The sequence below is a fragment of the Octodon degus genome, unplaced genomic scaffold (assembly GCF_000260255.1).
Source record: "Octodon degus isolate 3935 unplaced genomic scaffold, OctDeg1.0 scaffold00021, whole genome shotgun sequence".
NCBI classification, from domain to species: Eukaryota; Metazoa; Chordata; class Mammalia; order Rodentia; family Octodontidae; genus Octodon; species Octodon degus.
Genome location: NW_004524597.1, coordinates 13736490 through 13760274, shown reverse-complemented (window position 1 = coordinate 13760274; position 23785 = coordinate 13736490). Strand labels below are relative to the sequence as shown.

The 23785-nt window shown below is 47.1% G+C and overlaps 2 protein-coding genes across 3 annotated transcripts in view; both read right to left on the bottom strand.

Moving 5' to 3' along the window:
- Positions 1-3915, bottom strand: part of Dgcr2 (DiGeorge syndrome critical region gene 2) — an 88100-nt gene extending 84185 nt beyond the window's left edge. The window contains exon 1 of one of the 2 annotated variants that reach the window (XM_004627993.2): positions 3582-3915. In XM_004627993.2, coding sequence (XP_004628050.1) covers positions 3582-3660 — 79 coding nt within the window. In that variant the 5' untranslated portion in view covers positions 3661-3915. The remainder of the gene's footprint in view (positions 1-3581) is intronic. The other variant, XM_004627995.2, reaches the window with a different exon arrangement.
- A 13858-nt stretch (positions 3916-17773) lies between these two features.
- The window catches only part of Ess2 (ess-2 splicing factor homolog), a 15216-nt gene continuing 9204 nt past the window's right edge, over positions 17774-23785 (bottom strand). Inside the window, exons 9-10 of the mRNA XM_012513945.2 lie at positions 19334-19449; positions 17774-18757 (exon numbers count right to left, since the gene is read on the bottom strand). Of these exons, the coding sequence (XP_012369399.1) occupies positions 18478-18757; positions 19334-19449 (396 nt within the window). The 3' untranslated portion in view covers positions 17774-18477. The remainder of the gene's footprint in view (positions 18758-19333; positions 19450-23785) is intronic.

Sequence of the window (23785 nt, the reverse complement as noted above, 5' to 3'; positions counted from 1 at the left end):
TTTTCTCAGGTATGTGTGGTTAGGTCACCTAGGACAGAGACCAGTGCCTGAAACCATGGAATAATTTTGTTTCCCAACTAGTCAGGAAAAAGGTCTTCAAATAAACAACTGATGCTGCCCTTGCATGGGTGGAAATAAGCCCAATGAGATGGCATCACAGTCTCACAAAGCCATTCCTGTCACAGCTACAGCTACTTCAGCAGAGGTCATCGAACCTTCTCTCACATCATCAGAGCCCGTAATACAAATCATCAGGTCACTATGGCCAACCAAAGAAAAGGAGAGGGATTGTGCCTCCAGACCAGAATATTTAGATAGGAAAGATTAAACACCCACTCTGGAGGAACCATTATGGGATGCAGGCAACCTGGGTTCCATAGCTGGGGTTAAGGAAACTACTCAGCCCACTGTGATGGCTAACATAAACCTGCAATCCCAGCTGCTCAAGAGAGTGATGGCAGGAGGATTGTCAAATTCAAAGCCAATTTAGTGAGGCCATGCCTCAAAATAAAATTTTCTTAAAAAGGGCTTAGGATGGAGCGCGGCCCTCCCAGGTCCAATCTCCAATAAAACAAAACAAAACATTCAAATTACTATGTTAAGTTCTTCTAAGGCCTGGACATACACAGCTAAAGTGGACAGGGTCCCAAATAAGTGTACATAATGACAAGGCAAACCAGGCTCCTAGAATAAAATTCCTACCTGAGCCACTCACCTGAGTACTCTGTATTTAAGTTCTGCAATCTAAAATGAGGTTAATAACTGTATACCAGGCACCACCTTAAATTACACACAACTTTGTGCCAAGCATGATGGCATATGCCTGCAATCCAGCCTAAACTGCATAGCAATACTGTCTCAAAAAAAGAAAGGGGCCAGGGAGATGGCTCAGTGGAATAAGCATTTCCCTGGCAAGCTCAAGGGCCTGAGTTCAATCCCTAGTTCTGCCAAAACAAAAAAAGAAAAAGAAAAGAATGTATAAATTCCTGCTCAGAACAGTGCCTGACAAATTAAACACCATCTACATCAACAAAGATCAAATAAAAGCAGGTGGTAGCACACACCTGTAATCCCAGCATTTGAGACTGACACCTGCCTGAACTTCACAGTGAGTTTAAGGCCAGCCTAAACTACATAGCATGACCCTGTTAAAAAAAAAAAAAAAAAAATCTAACCTGCATTTCAAAAGAACCTGAAGAATTTGGAAATGGTAGCACATATCTGTAATCTCAGCACTCTGGAAGGCTAAGCAAGAGGACTGTAAATTCAAGCCCAGCCTGAACAGTTTAGTGAAACCTTGTCTCAAATAGTAAACAAATAAATACATACAAGTCACTGGGGAAGTGCTCAGGGGAGGACCAGGGTTCAATTCCTCTGTTTAAAACAAAGAAAGATGAAAAGTCACAAGCATGTGCTGCCTGACTCCCAATTCTGTAAAAGGCCCTGGCATGCATCAGAACAAAGTGGCCTGCCTCTGTCCTCAGGGGTAAAACTGCCTCCCTTCCAAAAGTTGAGTTCTATCTAGTGCACTCTTCATACCCAAGTATAGTTCAAAGTCAGAGCCTGAACAGAAAGACTAAAACCAGAGAAGCCCCTACCTCTGAAAAGCACCCGCCTAAACGCCTGTTCCTGGCACTCTCAGGATGGTCACAGGGTGAGGTGGGCAAACATATACACAGTTAAGTGACCCAGAATGAGATGTACCCTTGCTGGCCAACCAACCAATCAGGGGCTGAAGGGACCCCTCTAGATTTTTTTAGGGAACTGAAGATACTCAACAGGGCTGCTGCTAAATTCTGATCAGAAGAGTCATGGAATTGGAAGAATAATTCTGTTCCTTTTTCCAGGGCCACCCCCACTTCAACTCAGATCAAAGCATGAGGTCTGCTGTGAGGCCCTCCCATGCTTCACGGGTAGATGGCCACCTCTGCTGCCTGCCTGCTCAGAAGCACTCAACATATAAAGGTGTACTGACTAACCCAGCCTCCGCTTCCACATCAACACCTGACTGGGACGGGTGTGTTCTCTTCACCTGAACATCCCTAGCGATGGGCACACAGCAGCAAGCACTGGCATACACTTTTGAACTGTTCTGGCCACACTGGCAAGGAAAAAGGGAATCTATAATATCTGTGATCTAGAAAGGAGATGCTGGACCCAGAACCAGAATCACCCCCCAAAAGCATGATGTGTATGTAACTGAGCGTAGCAGCCTAATCTGCAAAACTAGAACCTAGGAACCAGAAAAGGTTGATGTTCACTTCTCTACAGGTACATTCATGTTTACAACGAATTTAATACATGAAAATTCAAGACTCCATTGACTCTGATGCCCAACAGCTTATATGGTACCCTCTCCACAGGTTATCTTTTTTCTGTTCCAACTAAAGTCACTCCACGTCTAATCCTGTGCTGCACTGAGAAGTCATAAGCTTCAAGTAACCAGCTGCACTCAGGGAGCTCAGGGAGCCATCAGAGTTTGTCCAAGTTAAATTCAGTAGCCAGGCCTACATCCTCAGGAAGACACAGAGGAAGCAGATGAGAAAGGCCCAAAGCACAGAAGGGTGGCATGTCGAGGGTGGGACCCTGACTAGGGCACCTCAGATGGGTGAACACTTCCGTGCTGCCACACCCAGTCTTGATGCCGCTCACAGACCGCCCTGGCACTTCTGCCTGCATAGGAGCCTTCTTATGTTAAAAAAGTATTTAAAGTCATACTTCCCACTGCATTGGCTTAAACATGACTACATTAATACTCACACATTTTCTTTTACCTAAAGGTTATTTTCCTGCTGACTGTAAAAAATCTGGCAGACCCTAAAAGGAAAGTCGCCTGCAACACTGGGTCTCCTATGCCTGATGGTTAAACCAGCCCTGACTTGATAGGAAATAGGCAGAAAAGGCCCTTCTGGTTGTTAAGGTTCCGATTCCGTACCAGAGACACATACATACAAGCTCCAAAGGAAGTTTCAAAAACATTTAATCAAATCACATAGCAGGGCTGCTAAGTGCTCGGCATCGCTACACACCATGCTTTGGGAACTTTCAGTACGTCCTCTGGGTCGGGCTATATAAACTAAGGACTTCTCTGGAGCAGCGCCTACCGGGGAGACAAGTTGTCACCCAGCCACTACGTCGAGGGCCGCAAGGCTGGCACAAAGCCGCCGCAGTCAAGACTACGCCCGTGAATCCAAGTCTCCCTGCAAGCCGCTCTGGACCCGAAACCCACCAGTCCCTCCCCGAAACCCAGCCCGCAGACCACGGGCCTGAGGTGCTGCAGCTCCTGGCTGGAGGTTCTGCGAGACTACAAAGCTGCCGCTGCAGCGCGTCCAGAGGCGACACCCCGAGGGCAGAACAGCAAGACTTGAGAGGCGCGCTAAACCCAGGTAAGCGCCTGCTCCCGCCCGGACGGTCGGGGAATGCCCGCCCCTCCCGAGTCGCAGCCCCAGCTAGAGAGCCCGGCCGCGGAAGGAGGCCCCGCGGCAACCCGGCCGGACTCCCGACAGCGGCCCCGCCCCCGCCCGGTTGCCCCGCCCCAGACCGCGCCCGCGCCCCCTACAGCGCCCCGCGGCGCAGCGCACCTGGTCGCAGGGGCTCGGTGACGGTGAGCACTAGCAGGAAGAGCAGCAAGAAGGCACCGCTGTCTGCCTTAGGCACCATTTATCCTCCGTTCATCGTCCTCGGGGCGGCCGCGCGTGACCCCGTGGCGAGGCCTGACCGGGCCGGGCAGAGGATCGAAGGGCCGGACTGAGGCCGGGTGCAGGGACGCGACGGACTAAAGCTCTCGTGGGGCCGCGGCGAGGTTCTCCCGTAGAAGAGCAGGGATAGGCGTTCCCGGACGCGGCCGGTCGCAGGCTCAGAGTCCGACTCTGGCTGCGCGCAAGATGGCCGCCGTCCTTCTTGGGCCCCCCGCAGTCCCGCCTACAGCCCGCGACGCCAGCGCAGGCCAATGAGCGCTGGGCAGGGGCGGGGCCAGCCGGCTCCCCTTGGCGTGCGAACCATCTGTTAAGCGGGGGGTGGGAGGGGGTGGAGTCTGAGTGGCAGGGCGCGAAAGGGGCGAGGCCTAAGGTCTGGACGGCTGAGGACTGAGGCTGAGGGGCGGGCCCGAAAAGGAAGGCGGGACGATAAACAACGATGCGTGCCATTGGCTAAGCAGCGGATGGGGCTCTGGGACCAAGCAAAGCGGGCAGACCCCCCAAAAGGGCCTAAAGTCCGGGAGGGCCTTGGGGCAGCAGGAGAGGGATTGAGACCTCAAGGACAGACAAAAGCGGGGGGGGGGGTTGGGGGGAGTAGGGAATGCAAAGCGTGGGGAATTGCAGATGTCGTCATAGGACTGGCCCAAGTTCAACGGTGGTCTTTTTTTTTTTTTTTTGGAGACAGGATGTTTCCTCTACACACTCCCCAAAACGGGGGGTGGGGGGGGTCAGCGGCGCAGGATGAGGTCCTGAGTTCAATTCCGGGTACCCCCGCACCCCCAAACAGGTGTGGAGCACAAAAACTGCAAGGGGGAAGGAGGGTCCACCCTGTTAGTAAAAGGCAGGTAAGGCTTCACAGACACACAAATATGAAACTGTTTCAATAAATGAAAAGGCCTAAGGGAATGTCATATGGTGAATTAAGGGAAGACTAGATCTTAGAAGCAGCTGACCTCCTCTGAAAGAGGGATCTGGAAGATGGATTTGCCAGAAGCACTGGGGGAGGAGGAGAGGCCACTTCAGCTTGGAGGAAAGCCCTAGGCAGAAACTTATCTCACACCTCTCATCTTGAGCAGATGACCAAGGAGAAGTGACACAGATGGGTGCCATAGGCATGGGCAAAGTGGTGGGTGGTCAGCGCTGGGCAAAAGGTGAAAATGAACTGAGCCTGCCCCACCCCCGTTTCATAACTCACTCCAGAGAATCCTAAAAGTTTCAGGATTCCACTGCGTAACATCCATGGGTAAGAAGGGCAGTTCACACTCTCTAAACTGATATATGCCCAAGGTAAAGAACTGCAGGTTAAAAAAGTCGCTGTCAAGCCAGGTAGATAGCTTGGTGGTTCAAGTGTCTGCCTGAGGGGCCGGGGAGATGGCTCAGTGGAATAAGCGCTTCCCTGGCAAATGCAAGGGCCTGAGTTTAATCCCCAGTTCTGCACTACTGCATAGTGAGATCCTGTACCAAATAAGTAAATAAATAAATGTCGCTGTCCAGGTTGCTTGTGCTGCTTTCACAGAGGATTCCCAGGAACTGCTGCTAGGCGCTCAGCGTGGTATCTGGCCCAGCCTTCTGCCCTCAGCTCCAGTTTGCCCTGGAAGTGAAACCAAGGCTATAAGTTCCACAGATCCCTAGGAGGGAACTTACAGTCAGAAGCAAAATTCCTGCCCGCATGTAGACCCACAGTAAGACAAGCAGGCCAGAAAAAGAACATGGAGGAAAAGAACCTGTCCTAACCATGAGGCAAGAGGGCAGCGGCCTGGTTTCCCATGCTGCAGCCCACCTATTTCCTTCTCCGCCCTGCTCTGGGACCCCAAAGGCTGCATGTATGGACAGCATCAAGAGCTGAAGGGAGAGAAAACCAGTCAGAGATAATGTCTTTCCTGTCACTGACTGGTGGACTCTCAGTAACCTGGTCCCTACCTTCCACCCACGGTCACCACCTCTTTCCTGGTGGTTCTTTCTATACTGCTCTTCCCATTTCCTTTCTCTTCCAGGCAGGCCAAGTATCTGTTTCTACTTTACAGTACTTACACCATCCTTGGGGGTCCTTATCTTGCCCCCACCTTTGTAATTTGCCCTTTTTCAAATTTTCCTAAATTCAGCCACCAAAACCAGGCACCTTCTTTTTCCTGCTGGGACCCTAACTGGTAGGGCCACCGACCTTAGATTGCCTGGGATTATCTGGTTTACAACCATCCACTTACCACTCCACATATAGTCCTAACTCCAGATTTGGAAAAAGTGACACACCTTTGTGTCTTCCACAGTCCCTCCCTGACTTAGGATCCAGCCAAAGCACAAGGCCTCTCTGCTGACCTCTTCCAGCCTGCTGGTGGAGCTTCCAGGGTTCCAAGACCAAGTGGCTCAAGCCAGAGTCTTATTCCAGTGGGTTGCTACACCTTTGTGACTGCACTCACTGAAGTCATCTGGGAGACAGTACTGAATATTCCTTCATCTTAAGAGGCAGGTACATCAGGAAGTCCAGCTGACCAGAGGACTCTGCCCAGGTATAATTGAGGTTGCTGCTGGCTCAAGTCCTTCAGGGATGTAGAGAGCAACATCAAAGGCAACAGGTATTCCTGAAACTAAGGTTGCTGCTGCTGCTGAAGCTATATCATGGAGACAAATTTGGGAGAGGGTTCATCCTTAGCAGCCACATCTGCTTATTCTAAATCCCGAAAGCCCAATGTAAGTCAAAATCATTGACTTCAGGAAAGCCCCCACAAAATTCATACAGAAATTCCTTAGAGGGGCCGGGGATATAGCTCAGCAACATAAGCACCTACCCGGAAAGCACAAGGTCCTGAGTTCGATCTCTAGTACTACAAAAAAAGAAATTCCTTTGACGGGAAATTGAACTTCAGACAAGGTTAAACCACCCCACCACTATCAAACCCTATGAAATCTTTGAGACATCTCTGGGCAAGTTGTGTGTTACGGAGCTCAGGGTTGAGGGAAACCTCCTCAAACTCTTCAGAATCCAGGGAGCCCTGCCAAAGAACAACTTTCTCAAGTTCAGCCCGCTCTCCTCAGCATCAAGTACTAATGCCGTGACCTCAGTGTGGTTCACTGAGACCTCAAGTGCAAAAACACTGCTCAACAAGGAGTTAAACATAAAATTGTCTGCCAGGCGTGGTGGCGCACAACTGTAATACCAGTACTCAGGGGGCTGAGGTGGGATTGTTGAAAGTTCAAGACCAATGTGGGCTACTAAGTGAGCTCAAGGCCAGCCTGAACTGCATAGCAAGACCCTGTCTCAAAAAAGACCAATAAATAAATAAATAGTCTGATGCTTCTCTATTGAGAGTGGCTGAAACTGGAAATTGGTCATATGTGAGAGGGCAAAACAAGTCCTCAGTGCTGAGGTGAAGCTACCTCAGTCTTGAGAAAAACATCTTGCCTGGAAAATTTCTACCATTAGCCACTAGGCAACTTTGTGTCTGTTAGTACTAACTTTGCAAAGGTACAAATAAACACTCCTACTGTTTTTCTCTGGGTCCTTTGCCAATCAGGTAAACAGACCTCCACCTGACCCAGTTCTTGTCTTCTTGTCTATCTTTTCCTCATTCCTGTCGCCATTTCTCCCTAGGCTGCCATTTCTCCCCAGGGTACACTGAGAGACCAACGAGTCCCCACACTTCTCCAAACATGGCTTGCAAGACAATAACAAGTGGGGCCAGGGAGATGGCTCAGTGGAATAAGTGCTTCCCTGGCAAGCATAAGGGTCTGAGTTCAATCCCTGGTTCCACCAAAAAAAAAAAAAAAAAAAAAAAAAGACAACAAGTGACATTGAGCAATACTTTCTGTGGTTCTGTGGAGGACTCCCAAGGTGATGCAGCACTTCTAAGATGTCTGACATTTGGAGCCTGGGCAGGATTTTTCTTTCACTCCATGGTCTTGTTAGTTTATGCCCTGCAACCACCACAATATCATGAAAAGGAGTACAATGACGGCTTCCAAGCGCCTGACCAGGCTGTGCAAGGGCCTTGTCTACAGTTGCCCAATATTGACAGCACTGGCACAGTCACACAAGATCTGCAATCACTGCTGAGTGTAGCCCAAGGCACAGATCTGTCCTCCACAACCACAACCACCAGCAAGGGGGAGAATTCTCAGGGTATGGAAGCCTCCTAAACTTCAGAATCTGATTCTGAGAGGAAGTCCATCACTAGCTGGGTATGATGGCACATGCCTGTAATCCCAGCACATGGAAGGCTGAGCCAGGACAATTGCTCCAAGTTCAAGGCCAACCTGAACAACATAGTGAGCACCTGTTTCAAAAACCTGAAAGGACCGGGGATGTAGCTCAGTGGCATAACTGCCTGCCTGGCAAGCTCAAGGTCCCAACGGTTGGGGGTGTACCTAAGTATAAAGGCTTTTGGTTTTGGTGTTCAATCTTCAGTACAAAAAAAAAAAAAAGAGACATAAATCATAAAACCCAGTGTGTGATAATTAACCGATTATGTCAATTTGAGTAAGAAACACCCAACTAGATTGGATCAGCAAGTAGCTGAAGGGATTTACTGTAGACAGAAGACCCACTTTGGGGTGTGAGTGACATCAATCAATAGGCTGTCACCTGAAAGGCTGCCAGACACAGGGCACACCCTGTCTGCTCCATGTGTGTCCACATAGTCATTTCTCTGGCCTAGATGTCAGGTCTGCCTACCACACATGGCTCTTGCCCACCTAGTAGACTTACTGACGCTTTGCACCTGGACTTCTGCATCACTTCCTCTTTGAAATCTGTACATACTTGTTTTCCTGTTGCTGTGACAGAACAGCTGACACCCACAAGTTAAAGGAGAAGTTTATTTTTGGATCATCATTTCAGAGCTTTCTGTCCACAGCTGGAAGGCTCCAAGGCAGGGAACACCGTGGTATCACGGTGGAAGGATATGGTGGGGCAAAGCTGTTAGCTTCATGGCTGCCAGGAAGCACAAGGGGGGAAAAAAAAAACCAAAACAGAAAAGGACAAGTGACCAGATACTGTGCCACATGACCACTCAGACTCACCCAGGAGTATACTTTCCTAATCTAAACATCTGTCAACCCAATCAAGTTGACAAGTTTAACTGTCACACCTTCCACCTCATGCCACTCCCATATAGAAACAGGTCTGCCCAATCTCCCTCTGAACACAGCACCCTGGGGTCACCTGTCTTGGCAGCTCCCTGTGAGCCCAGGATTCCTGGGACAGACCAAAAATGGACATCAGGGCTTTCAAAGTAGCTAAGGAGATTCACACACAGTGCCAGTGTTCAAGCAAAAACAAAACAAAACAAAACAAAACAAAACAAAACAAAAGCAAAAAAAAAATGTACAAAAACTAGCTGAGATGCAAATGATGTACAATGCTAGAATCCAATAGGCCAACCCTGTCTCTACCCTTGAAACTGTCCTAAGTGGCAGCATTCTGGCACCCTCTCTCCACCCAGAAGCTTGTTCTTCGTAGGCAATGCTCATACTGCTTCTGGCCCTCAGCCTCCCTCTACACACAGACACACAGACACACACACACACAGACACACACACACACACACACACACACACACACACACACTTAAGGCCTTCCCACAGGGTTTGCCACTCACTGATCAGATCCAGGCTGGCCTTTCTCTGGCTCCCTCTATTTCCAGAGGTCTGCCCTGGCCCAGACTCCTTGAATCTAGCCCAGGGCACTGGCCTTTTGCACTCCAAGTCAATGATCTTCTTTTAGCTGGTAGCCACCTTAAAATGGGACTTGAATTATGCAGTGGCTGTTCATAATCTAGATTTTACCCAAAAAAGACCTGGTTTGTATTACTCAGCCATTCTCAGCTCTTTCCACCCCTCCATCTAACTGGTTAAAGCCCTATACCCACCCTCCATGCTTGCCCCATCCCTAGGCCAGTATGCATTTGCCTGCTCCAGTCCCCAGGCCACCCAGTGGGGTTGTTAGGTCATCCTCAGTGCTGCCTGTCTTCCTAGGCCCCTACTCATCAGAGCAGCAACAGCTCATCTGTCTGGCTTTAGCCCAAGGAAAACATACAGAGCTGCTTTCATCCACTAGGCTTGAAACCACCACTGGTATGGCTGAACCCCGGTAGGACATATAGGACATCACCCCAAAGAAGCTTCAGGAAGCTGACCCCAGTAGGACAGAGAACAATCAATATAAGGCCAGGTCCTATGGCCAGGTGAGGAGAGAGGCAAGGGGCTGGCACACTACTGAGTCTAGGCTGCCTTGCCTCAGTTCTGACTCCAGCAAGAAAGCCTCAGCAGGAAAGGGGAGCAGCCGAACATGCTGGTACATGCCTATATTCTCAACACTCAGGAAGCAAAGGGATAAGAATCACAAGTTCAAAGCCAGACTGGGCTGCAAAGTGAGTTCAAAACCAGCCTGGACTACATAGTAAGACCTGCATCAAGAAAACCCAAAACCAAAAAAGAAAACAAAAGAAAGAAATGGGAGCAAGAAGCATGACTATCCCTGGATGATGACTTTTTTCTGCAGAGTATGCTCCTTCTAAGTCAGATTGGCTTCCCTGGACCCTGTTCACCCAGCCCAGTTCATACTTCCAGAAGGCTGGCTTTATTATTTCATTCACAAGGTCACCTGGGCATAAGGCAGAACATTCCAGCCCTTCAAGTCTGGGTCCAGCCCAGCCAGATGACTCCCCATAGTAGAAATAGACTAAACCTTGTGAGGAGTCGATTCAGAGTGGTGATGTCAGCCACTCCTGTCACCATGGACAATGCTGTGGTCATAAGGAAGAAGGGTTACATCATAGGAATCAATCCGGGCAAATGCTTCCATGCAAAAGTCAATTCTACACTTGGAGGACCTGAATTTCAGTGTTGTGGTCAAGATCATTTGCTGCAAGAAAATACCAGCTTTGTGATGATCCATAGGAGACGGACATCCTAGAAACCATCGATCATTGTACCTTCATCAAGATCTATGAGATTTTGAAACTTCAAATGTACACATTGACATTGTCATGGAGCTCAGCACCCTGGGAAAGTGCCAGGGAGCCCTACGTGAGCACATGTCACACAAGATGTTCCACTAGCTCTCCTTGGCCTTCAGATACCGCTATAACATTGTCCACAGAGGCCTCAAGTGCAAGAATCTTTCCTTTGCTCTTCTGCTTCAGTCCGCCTCCTACCCGCACCATGTCTTCTCACAAGACTTTCAGAATCAAAGGATTCCTGGCTAAGAAGCAAAAGCAGAATTGCCCCATTCCTCAGTGGATTCGTATGAAGACAGGTAATAAAATCAGGTACAACTCCAAGAGGAGACACTGGAGGAGGACCAAGCTAGGACTGTGAGGAGTTGCACATGAGCTGCAACACATTTACCCTCTGGGAGGTCACAAGACAATGTCATCTTTTAATCATGGTCAAGACAATACTGAATGAAGTCTTAAAAATAACCATTAAAAAAAAAAAGAATCTTTCCTTTGACAAGGACCTCAACATCAAGCTGTCCAACTTAGGCTGATCCAAATGCTGCCTTTTGAAAGAGAGCTGGCACATTGTCCTCAGTGAGAGCTACAGTCAGTCAGCAGCATATGTGACCCCTGATGTGCTGCAAGGCATCTAATACCAGCCCAGGGTGTATGGCATCTGGAGCCTGGGTGTGATCCTCTACGCTGTGGCCCAGCCTGCATGGCCTGGGATGACCCCAACATCAAAAAGATGCTGTGCATGATGTGTAAGGAGCACTGCATGAACTTCCCCCACTTCCCAAGAACCTCTCTGGTGAGTGCAAGGATGTCTTCTGTGGCATCTTGCAGCTAGCTGTCAGTTGACAGCAGCACAGTAAATCCTCAGCCACTCGTGGTTGCAGCCTCCCAAACTCAAATCCATATGGGTCTTCTGATCATCTCAAGAGGGAGGGAGAAGGCAACTGCTGGGCGTAGTGCAAATGTAATACCAGGCCAGGCCCGTCCACAAAGTAGGCACAAAACACAGTATTAACTGCTGGAGGTACCCAAAGACAGGATGGAAGCCAGGCCGGCCATGACCTCCACAGTTAAGAAGAATCTTAATTGTAGGCCTGAGGTGGAGAAGTTGAGCGCCTAGCAATAGGACACTGAGTGTGTGAGGGTTGTGCCCATATAAACTAAGCAGGCAGGTAGGACCTGAAAAAGGCACAGGTGAAAGGGACAAACACAATCCGTCAATTAAACTACTTTGATTTTCTTCTATTCACTTTCTTCTACTTAATAACAAAGGACACATCCCTTGGAGCATAAGACTAATAATGTCATCAAGGTGCATAAATGCAGGTCTGTCAGACCTATGTTTATTCTTTTTGCCTCTTTGAGACAGGGTTTCACTACGTAGTTCAGGCTGGCCTTGAATTCACAATGATCCTCCTGCATCAGCCTCCCAAGAACTAGATTACAGGCATGCACCACCGTACCTGGCACATTTACTCTTTTTTTTTTTAGTCATGACTTTTATTTTTACCCTAGAGCAATGAAATACAAAACACCACAGTGTCATTGGAAACTACGTAGAAAACCAGAATTTCTATCCCAGACCAGGTCAGGGTTTGAGATTTTTCTGGCACCAGTCAGGTTCTTCGTAACTATGTCTCTCAGATTCTCTTGGACAAGCTGACTAGCCAATATTTAACTACTTAATCTATTGAATCTGTACAACTCTTCTTTCAGTGGTCTTTCAATGCAAATGTACTGTTTTGACTGGCACATTTATTCTTTAGAATATTTCTATTGATGAATTATTTTTATCCCTGAATTATTAATTTATTTTTTTTAAATTAATTATTATTATTTTTTTTTGGTGGAACCAGGGATTGAACTCAGGTCCTTGCACTTGCCAGGGAAGCACTTATTCCACTGAGCCATCTCCCTGGCCCCCCTGAATTATTAATTTCAATTTTTTATTAACTTTTATGAGTTTTATTAAACAATGAATGCTTAACAGGAAAAAATCACAAATATATTGAGTTTTTAACACTGAATATTTATAAAAAAAGCAGCAAAAATTTCAATATCCACTGGTATTTGGTGTACAAAGTTAAAAAGGAATATCAGAAATAAATTCTGATTAAATGAACTACAATGAAAATACTAATAGCACTCCACACACACAAAAATCTATTTCAATTATCATATGTGAGGCAGTTTGCACAAGTGACAACAGCATGTCCACACACATGGACAGCCTACACTGACAGCACATGTGTTTTGCTTTCCTGGGCTTTTTGTTGGACATCCTGGGTTTCTCAGTGGTCTTGCTGTTTCGTTAGGTGGCTCTTATATTACACAGTGTGTAGTTACCAGGAATATAAGATATCAATAAATTATTAAATTATTTTGTTGTTGTCTTTTTTTTTTTTTGCAGAACCGGGGCTGAATTCAGGCCCTTGCACTTGCCAGGGAAGCGCTTATTCCACTGAGCCATCTCCCTGGCCCCATGTTGTTGTCTTTTTGAGAGAGGGTTTCATTATGCAGTTCAGGCTGGCCTTGAACTCACTCTGTAGCTCAGGCTGGCCTCAAATTCACAATGATCCTCCTACACAGCCTCCTTAGTGCTGGGATTGCAGGTGTGCACCACCACACCCAGCCTCAAATTCTTAATAGGTACTGTGCGTTCAGAATAGACATCAACATTGTCACATCAGCTGTGTATTTTCTCACCAAACCTAAAAGATAGTATCAGAAATAAATTCCTATATGAACTACAATGCAAGTACCAATAGAATTATACCACAAAAATAAGCTTCCCTTCAACTGTCACACCCAAGGCAGTCTTTTTTTTTTTTTTTTTTCCAAGGCAGTCTTGACCCATGACAACTGCATGTTCTGACAGCACATTTACTTAGCTTGCCTTTCCTGTGTGGCCATCTTGTCACCTCGCTTCCTGTTCTGTCAGGAGCTTCCTACTATACTGAGTAATACACACTTAGCAGGGAAAGCAGATGCCAATAAAACACAGTATCAACTATATAACGAGAGCTTAGACTAGACACCAAGATTTTCACATCAGCTGTTCACACGCTTAAAACCCTAAAAAATAACATCAAAAAGTGTAAACACAAACAAAAGTTCACCACAGAAAGAGGTTTTGTTCCCCTATACAAGTACCACTTGCACTGACAGTACATATGTTTGTTTTCCTGTCCTTTACCTTTTTCTTTTTTTGAATGTATTTAGTAGTGTCTACAAGGTAGGGTCTCACTACACAGATCAGACTTGTAGGGATCCCATTTTCAGCCCTCCCCCCAAGTGCTAGGATTATAGGTGCTTGCCACCACACCCACTCTCAATTACCATCGCAGTGTGCCCTGGGGGTGGGTGGGGCTGGCACAGCATGCAGGGGATCAAACTTCGGTCCCTGCACCTGCCTAAGCTGGCACTTTAGTCCACTGAGCTATCTGGCTGGCCTTTTATGCCACATTTTGACCCATCTCTTTTTTTGTTTGTTTTTGTGCCTGGCTTAGCCCACTCTGGGGGCATGGCTATGAGGCGCCAGGGATCAACCCTAAGCAGGCCCTTCAGACTGCTGAGCTATCTCGCCAGCCAACCCATTGCTTTTTTTTTTTTTTTAAATTTATTTATTCATTTATTTGTGTGTGTGTGTGTGTGTGTGTGGTCACAAGGCATCTAATACCAGACCAGGGTATATGGCATCTGGAGCCTGGGTGTGATCCTCTACACTGAGGATCACACCCAGTGTGGCCAGCTCAGCCCACCAGGGGGCGGGGCCGGCCGGCATGTGGTGCCGGGGGACTGAACCGCGGTCCCTGTGCTTTGCTAAGCTTGTTCTAAGTAGGTGCTCCAGACCACCGAGCCATCCCACCAGCCCCGACCCCTTGCTTTTCTATGTCCTTTATGTTTCTGAGATCATGAGATTTATGCTAAGTACAGCACAACTATGAATATTTTTAGTTTAGCTAATGAGGTATCATAATAAATAGATTTTTGAATATGGATATTGGTACATGCAGAAGGTTTTATTTGCATTTCAGCCTTTGTGTATATCACAGCTTCTTGTGGCATTCTTCCAACATTAAAAGCCAATGCTACCATTCAAGCCAATAGGTTTCACCCCTGGCAAGGCCTTCACCATTATTTTTGGACTGTTCCATTTGGTTGTGTGGCCATTTTGCAACATTTTGACTAGTCAGAGATATACTCACATTGGCGTTTCCTTCCTCAAGGTCTGCATACTCTGTATCTGTCTCAGTGGACTTTTGGTCCACTTCGCTGTCACAGGAACTTTGGTTCACACAGCCAGTGTCAAAGTTGTTGCCATCATCATCATCCGCTCACATCACCCCTCTGTTATCAACACACACATTTTACCGTAATGGATCATCATCATCCATGCATGAGTAATCTGATGATTCACTGTTGCCGTCCTCCAGAACTTGCAAATCTGGTTTTTCCTGTGCCATTGTACTGAACTGGGCTACTTCTACCAGAAAAATCGAAAGAAAAAAAAAAACTTTTTAACAAATCCTGGAGCATTGTGGGTCTATCAGACCCTCTGTGATGCTTGGGTAAACATATCCAAAACCAATTAGATGGAGCACAATGGTACATGCAAATCCCATTTTGACATTTTTGTACATGTGCATACTGCTTGCTATTTGTTGCACCAAGTGGAGTAACACACAGATTGCTTCCTGTATCCTTTACGGAAAGGTACCCCAGACACAACCAGTTACTATAATGCTAAAGTACAAATTTGTAACAGAAAAGTAAGGGATAGGTCTACTTTATCCAGGCATATCACTTGAGTGGAATAAAACAAAAAGTATATACAAACAGAGCACTAAGTGGTGTCTTTTCCTCTAGAACTCAGCTAGTACATGGGCCAAGGGACCAATGCTCAGGCAAAGGCAGACCTAAAGGCTTTCTCTGACCTATCCCTGTCCCTGTCCCCAAGAGGTTTAGGCAGCTCCATGCCTCTCCCTTGGTTCAAGTAGTTCAGCCTCTGTTGATCTTATCCTTTTTCCTCACACATCCTTCTTCAATGTCATCCTCAAATGTCTGGGGCCATTTAAGATAAATGACCTTGGTGGGCATTCCCTAAAGGGAGGCCCATCAACTACTCATTGCCACCCCACTCTGAGGATCAGCAAGCCCTAGACAGCAGCCCTGGTGTTGCCCAGTCTCTTGTGATTTTTTTAGCCACCATTCCTCCCTGGAGCATGCTCCCTGCACACTGGCTATGTCCCTGACTTGCTCAGTACCTGGGCAGCATTCCCTGACCTTAGCTTTCTGTCTCCCACTTGCAAAAGCCCCCTTGGATTAAAACTGAACCTTTTCTATGAACCAAAACACCTAGACCTCTACCTTCCCTACCCCTAAGAATTCCAGCCCCAGACCCCAGATCCAGCCCCTGAAGAGTCCCAGGATAGCCATCCAGGAACTTGTAGAAATGTACTGTCTGAGAATGTAAGTTGGTAGACTCCAGGCAGGTGTCAGGCCTTGGGCTGGCCTTCAGAGAACACCAGCACTTAAGACAGTGAGACAACCCATATGGGAAAATTGGAAAGAACAGCTCCTGCAGAGCTCAAAACATGATTCCAAGTAGAGTCCCTTGTGCACCCAGACCTCCTGAGCAGGAAACATTCTGATTCCCACGTAAGGCCTGAACACACTAGCATGGAAATTAAACAGATTTTGGACCCAGCTAGGCCTAGAGGGCAAGACCCCACAGCCCCACTGCCATCAAGTGAGGACTAGGTCCCAGCCCACAGGCAAATGCTGCCCCACGCACATAGCACCTGTGGCTCTCTGAAGCTCTTTTTATACTGCAGCCTCAGTAGAGCCAATGGGTGGGACCAAGAGCAGGTGAGGAGAGCAGAGGACACCATGAGGATGACCTAGTCTCACCTGAGCTAGAACCCACAGGCTGGGAGGTGACAGCTAAAGTTACCAGGAAAGTGACTCAGGCTGGGGTGGGGCTTGATAGTCCTGTAACTAGCAAACCAAGCAGGCTAGGTCCAGCAATGCCTAGAGCCCCAGGCAACCCGGAAGACTCCAATTACAAGGGTTCCCTCCCTCAGAGGAGCAGAGAAATGAGGTAGAATACAAGGAAACAAAAGTGGTACATTTCCATAACTCCAGCACTCGGAGGCAGCTCCAGCCTGAGTTACACAGCAAGACTTTATCTGAAAATACAAAAACAAAACAAATAAATGGTAGCAAGCAATCATAAAATTGTACTTTTAACAGCCAGGCATGGTGGCACATGCCTATAATCTCAGCATTTGGAAGGCTGAGGCAGGACAATCACTGAAAGCTTAAGCCAGCCTAAACTACATAGTGAGATCCTATCAAAAAAAAAAAAAAAAAAAAAAAAAAAAAAAAAAAAAAAAAAAAAAAAGAAAAAGAAAAAAAAAGGGGGAGGGGGCTGGCCAAGTAGCTCAGCAGATTAAAGTGTCTGCTTAGACACAAGGGCCAGGGGTTTGATCCCTGGGCCTGCCCTGCCAGCCCTACCCCTGGGGTGTGCTGAGAGGGCGACTGAGACTGGGCATGGTGGTGTGCCTGTAATCCCAGCTCCTGTGAGGCTGTAAACAGGAGGATCACTACAAGTCTGATCTAGTAGTGAGACCCTAAACACCCTGTAGACCCTTCCCTAAAATAAAAAATAAAAAGACTTGCAACTTTCAAGACCAGCTGAAGTTACCCAAGGTGTTCCAGCTCAGCAATCCTTTAGTTAAACTTAGGATCATTCCCTACAAAATCCAGCATACCCAAAATTCCTCAGAAATACTAAAAGTCCATAAATTGGCTTGAGAAAGATTAAAAATAAAGGAACAAGTTGAGAGAATTGAAGGAATGCTCAAATTACTCATCTTAAAAAAACAATAATGGAAGGCAGGGAAGATAGATCAGCAGCATAAGCACCTGCCAGGCAAGCGCAAGGTCCTGAGTGGACCCTAGGTGCCACACACACACACACACACACACACACACACACACACACACACACAGAATGGGCCAGGTGTGGTGACACACATCTGTAATCTCAGCTCTCAGGAGGCTGAGGTAGGACTGCTAAAAGTTCAAGGCCAGCCTGGGCTACACAGTGATTCAAGGCCTGCCTGAATTACACAGTAAGACACTGTCTCAAAAAACTAACACAGACAGAAAGGAAAGTGGGGCTAGCACCCTTCTGGGGGTGAGCCACTTTCTCCCAGCATGTCCACCCCCTCAAGAAAGCATAAATGTTCCCTGTCAGGAAATAATTCATTTCATTTCTCTGAATGCCCGTATTCCACTCTGCCTAATGTACCTCTTTCTCAGTTGTCCTGAAAATGATTTTTCTGCAACAGGAGTCAGTGAGCCTGCAAAGTCACCCAATTGGGTGACATTTTCTTTTGAGGAAAAGGAATGATGTGTGAGCACAGTCAGCTCAGAAGGCAGTTCTGGGAGCCACCCTCAGCTTCCACAACCCAGGGACCCTCAATTCCTCAGATGTTGATGGAGGTCCCAGGTTGGAGCTAGGGCTCAGGTTGAGAGTGAGGGATGCAAAAGCAGCCTGGCCAGACTGTATCAAGTATTCTTTAATAACAGTTCAGGCAGGGATTAAATAGAAAAGTTCCAGCAAGGCCTCAGGAGACAGCATGGGTGCTGTTCCCCAAGGAGAGTGGGTGTGTACCCTGTGTCAGCCCGGCTGCCCCACAACACCTATCATCTGTGGGTCCCATGATGATTAACCACCTCTGGTCTGGGCCTGGGACCCCAGAGGCTGCAGCCGTCTATACTTCAGGCTCCATGACACATCTGTGGGCCAAGCCTGGGTCGGCTTAAAAGAAGTCCGAGGCTTTGTGTCGGGCAGGGAGTTGCAGCAAGTTGTCCGTGATGGAGGCTGGGTCTTGTGTGAGGGGTGTGCGTGGGGCAGAACCAGGAGCTGGTGTGCTTGTGGGAGTCTGAGGTCCACCAGCCGGAGTCTTGAGGTGAGTCGAGCGTGCTGGGGATGGTGTGTAGCTGGCCCGTAAGGCACGATCTGTGTACTTGCTGGCGGTCCTGCTCACAAGCCGCTGCAGGGCTGGGGACATGGCTGGACTCAGACCTTTAGGTGTGAGGCTGGCATGGAGAGATGGGTAAGAAGTTGAGGTTAGGAGGGTTGGGTGTTGCTGGGAGCAGGGCCTTCCTCAGCCCCTTAGGGCAGATGATACACGGTTATTCTGGGCTGAGGCGCACAGCACTTGGCAGCCTGACACACAGCAGTGCAGTGAAGTGTGAAGTCAAAAGGCAGTGTTGCATTTGACTGAGCGTGGGGGAGACCCCAGCTTCTGAGAATTCAAGTCCCCACCCTTCTCCAAGGGGAATGATGACACTGTCTCCACAGGGCTGACAAGAGCTCACAGAGGGACAAATGGCCAAAAAGGCTTCTTAGGGACAAGCCAAGGAGTATGTGGAGGAATATAGGTGGAAAGGAGCCCACAGCGTGGGTCACAAGCAGCCATGCTCTGAAGCAGAGTGACAATGAGGGTACCCAGTCCACAGAGAACACTGTGGCACTGCCCTGGGCTTGGCCTCATAGGTCATGCATACATGTGGCTGGGTGTAAGCAGAACAGAGGCAGGACAAGGACTATGAGGACGATCTTCATCCTCCTTCCCTGCCGGCACCTCCTCCAAGGGCCTGATGGAACCTCACCTGGCCAAGTTCTCTGTCACTCTCCGCAAGGCTTCCTGCTTCTTGGCCCGGTTCTTGGCAGCTGCCTCATTGGCCATCTTCAGGCCCAGCCGCTCTCTGCGGCCAGGCTCCAAGATCTACAAGGAAGTCATGTGAGCAGTCTATACTAGACCTGCCACCAACCAGGTGTCCCTCACCCAAAGAGCTGCTGCTGTGGGTGCCAACCTCTTTCTCCTGGTGATCACAATCCCAGCAACCTAGTGTCACCTCCCCTTGAAAGCCTCTCAAAAGCCTCACTCCAATTTCTCAAAAAACTAGGACTGGAGCTTCCAATTGACCCAGCCATTCCTCTCCTGGGTCTTTCCAAAAGAATTAAAAGCATCATACCACACAGATATATGCACACCTATATTTATGGTAGCACAGTTTGTAATTGCCATATCTTGGAAACAACCCAAGTGCCCATCAACTGAGGACTGAAAAATGTGAGGATTTTTTGGAGACAGGGTTTTATTATGCAGTTCAAGCTGGCCTTGAATTTGCAGCAATCCTACTGCCGCAGCCTCCTGAGTGCTGGGATTACAGGCATGTGCCACCACGCCTGGCCAAGATGTGAGTCTCTTTATACAATTTAGTACTACTTTGCCATAAAGAATGATAAGCTTGAGACATTTCTAGGAAAATGGATGCACCTCGAAACTATTTATATCCCCAACCAGGGATCAAACTCAGGACTTTGTTCTTGCCAGGCAGGTGCTTAATATGCTGAGCTAGCTCCCCAGCCCTGAGACCATGCTCTTATTTTTTTTTTGTTTTTTGTTTTTTTGTTTTATTTTTGGTGGAACCAGGGATTGAACACAGGCCCTTGCACCTCCCAGGGAAGTGCTTATTCTACTGAGCTATCTCCCTGGCCCTGAGACCATGCTCTTAAATGAAATAAATTGGACATACATGTGTGAATGCTGCATTATTTCTCTGGTGTGAGAAACTGAAAATGTAAATAAGAGGGGGAGGGGAGTAGAAGGCAGGGTAGAGCAATGAGGCGAAAACAAGTTGTATCATATACAGGTCTGAATTCTCTATAATGCATGTGATTGTTATGTAGATCTAAAATATACCGATAAAATCTAATTTAGGACAGGTTTTTAGTTTTTGGTTTTGGTGCTGGGGACCAAGCCCAGGGCTTCCAGATGGCTAGGCAAATGTTCTAAATTGAGCCAAATCCCCAGCCTCAATAAAATCTAATTTAAAGAAGAAATTTCCCTCTAGATCTGCCCTGCTTAGCTCCCCTCAACAGGTCCTCACAGCCAGGACCACTAAGGCATCAACTCTGACAAGCTTTTAGGAAAAAATTGAGTCTTGCTTTTATTTCACACACTCGGATTATTGGAGTAAACATCTTTCTGCTTTTACTGGCCTTCTGTGAGTCTTTCAAAACCCACCAGATGTAAATGAGGCCTCTTTTCTACAGAGGTGCTTACCTCATTTTGTTACTTACAGGGGCTTTATCTACCAATTAAATTAAACCATAATCAGCACGATGGTGCGTGCAACAGGCCAAAGCAGGAGGACTTCTGAGTTCAAGGCCAGCCTGGGATACATGAGGAGTTCAAGACCAATCTATAGAGGGATTTGTTCTTCTTCTTCTTCTTTTTTTTTTTTTTGGGGGGGGGGGAGAACCGGGGTTTGAACTCAGGCCCTTGCACTTGCCAGGGAGGCGCTTATTCCACTGAGCCATCTCCCTGGCTCCCTAAGAGGGATTTGTTCTAATGGTGTTTGTAAATAGGATATCATGTCCGCATCTTGTACAGCAATTAACCACTAGGAAGAATGTATGCAATGTGTTAATTATTGAAACTGTCCTACCAATTTGATTTGAAACTGTCTCATTGCTGTTTCTCAATAAATTATGGGCAAAAAAAACCAGTCTAAACTACAAAGCAAGACCCGATCTCAAAAAATAAAAACAGACAGCTCAACAGATTAAAGTGCCTGCAAGTAGGCACAGGGGCCAGAGGTTCATCCCTGGGCCTGCCACGCCGGCCCCACCCTGGGGTGCACTGATATGGCAACTGAGAGTGGGCTTGAGACCGGGCGTGCTGGTGCATGCCTGAATCCCAGCTCTTGGGAGGCTATAAACAGGCAGATCACTGAGTCCAATCTAGTAGTGAGACCCTCAACACTCTGTAGACCCCTAAATACAAGAAAAAGAAAACAAGAATGTGCTCCAGCTGCTTGGGCTGTGGCTGCTGGGCTCAGAATTGTGGTGGCCCTGGAATTTGGCTGCTGCTGCCTTACCTCGTTTTAGTTTAGTTTCATTCCCTTTACATCCAGGTTTTTTCCCTAGGCAATGGGGGCCACAGTACACACAGTTCCTTACACAAAGCGACATAAATCTGCTGTACTGATTAGTCAAGCAATAAAAAAAAAAAAAAGAAAAAAGAAACTCAAAACATAAAAAAACAGCTGGGTATGGTGGTGCACACCTGGAATACCAGCACTTAGGCTGAGGAAGGAAGACCACTGCAAGTCTGAGGCCAGCCTGGGCTACATAAGAAGTTCAAAACCAGCCTAACCTATATGAGACCCTGTCTCAAACAACAACTAAAATAACAATGATAATAGTAAATAAAAATAAATCACCTATCCCATACAATTGCTTTGCACTTATTTGATTTTGTTTTCTAATTTAAAAAAATCTTCTGTTTATTTTGTACAGGGTCTTGCTATGTAGCTTGGACTTGTAGTGATCCTCCTGTCTCAGTCTCCCAACACTAGGATTATAGGCATGCACCACCATGCCCAGTTTGGAAAAATGACTTTTTTTTTTTTTTTTTTTTTGCGGAACCGGAGATTGAACTCAGTCCTTTGCACTTGCCAGGCAAGCACTTATTCTACTGAGCCATCTCCCTGGCCCCTGCCATGCCCAGTTTGGGACTAGCATGGCATATGGTACCGGGGATTGAACCTGAGTCCTTGCACTTGCCAGGCAGGTGATTAGACCACCGAGCTATCTTCCCAGCCCCTGGTTTTGTTTTCTCCATGATTTTTCTTTTTTTTTGGCAGAACCGGGGATTGAACTCAGATCCTTATGTTTGCCAGTCAAGCGCTTATCCTACTGAGCCATCTCCCCGGCCCCCTCTCCATGATATTTATGGCTGTATAAAAGTTCATCATTTTTATATACATGAGTCCCTGCTTGTCTTCATAGGATATGTTCCAAGAGTCCCCAAAGGACACCTGAAAGCTGAAATAGTATCAAATCCTATGCATGTATTTTTTCTATTTGTACCTAGGATAAAGTTTAATTGTAAATCAGTGCCTGAGGATATAACCCAGTGGTAGGGTCTATGCTTAGTATATGTTAAGACACTGAGTGTTGATCCCTAGAACCACCACAAAGAAGAAAGAACACCCAAGTTGGGCCAGCCAAATAGCTCAGCAGATTAAAGTGGCTGCAAGCAGGCCCAGGGCCTGGGGTTCGATTCCCGGGCCGGCCATGCCAGCACCATCCCCACTTCTGGGGCGTGCTGAGATAGTGATTGAGACTAGGTGTGGTGGCACACGCCTGTAATCTCAGCTCTGGGGAGGCTGTAAACAGGCAGATCACTACAAGTCCGATCTAGTAATGAGACCTTGAACACCCTGTAGACCCTTCTCTAAATACAAAACCCCCCAAAAAACTTAATAAGATAGGGGCCGGAGACATGGCTCAGTAGAGTAAGTGCTTCCCTGGCAAGCACAAGGGCCTGAGTTCAATCCCCCGTTCCGGAAAAAAAAAAAAAAAAAAAAACTAACTAATAAGATAACACAATAGCATGCAATCATAAAATGACTTAAGCATCATGAACTACTTATGTAAGTTCACATTTAACATTTTCAGACTGCAGCTTACTTTGAGTAACTAAAAGCTGAAACCTTGGATAATGGAGGAGTACTGTACCTATTACTTCAATTTTTTTTCTCTTCATGTTTAGAAAGTTCTTTCTACTTTAAGAGCAAGCTAAGAAAGAGCCTGGGCTATTGCTCAGCCGTTGAACACTTGCCTAGCATGCACAGGCCCGGGTTTCATCTCTAGTATAGCAAGGAAAATATCAGATAAATACTCCCTTGCTTTCTTTTGTCTTATGGTTATTGTTCTTATGTTTAATCCTCTCAACTTTCTAGAATTTATCTTGTTCTATATATTAAAGAGCTAGAGGGCCAGGGATATAGCTCAGTGACACAAGCAAGTGCAAGGTCCTGAGTTCAATTGCTGCTACAAAAAAAAAAGAGCTAAATCATTTTAATTCTAAACATTGTTATTTAACAAACTTGAATGTCATCTTTTTTTTGTGTGTGGAACCGGGGATAGAACTCAGGCCCTTGCGCTTGCTAGGCAAGCACTTATTCTACTGAGCTGCCTCCCCGGCCCCTTGAATGTCATCTTTATTCCTTCAATTGTTACTTGGCAGTGTGTTTTAGAACCTGCCC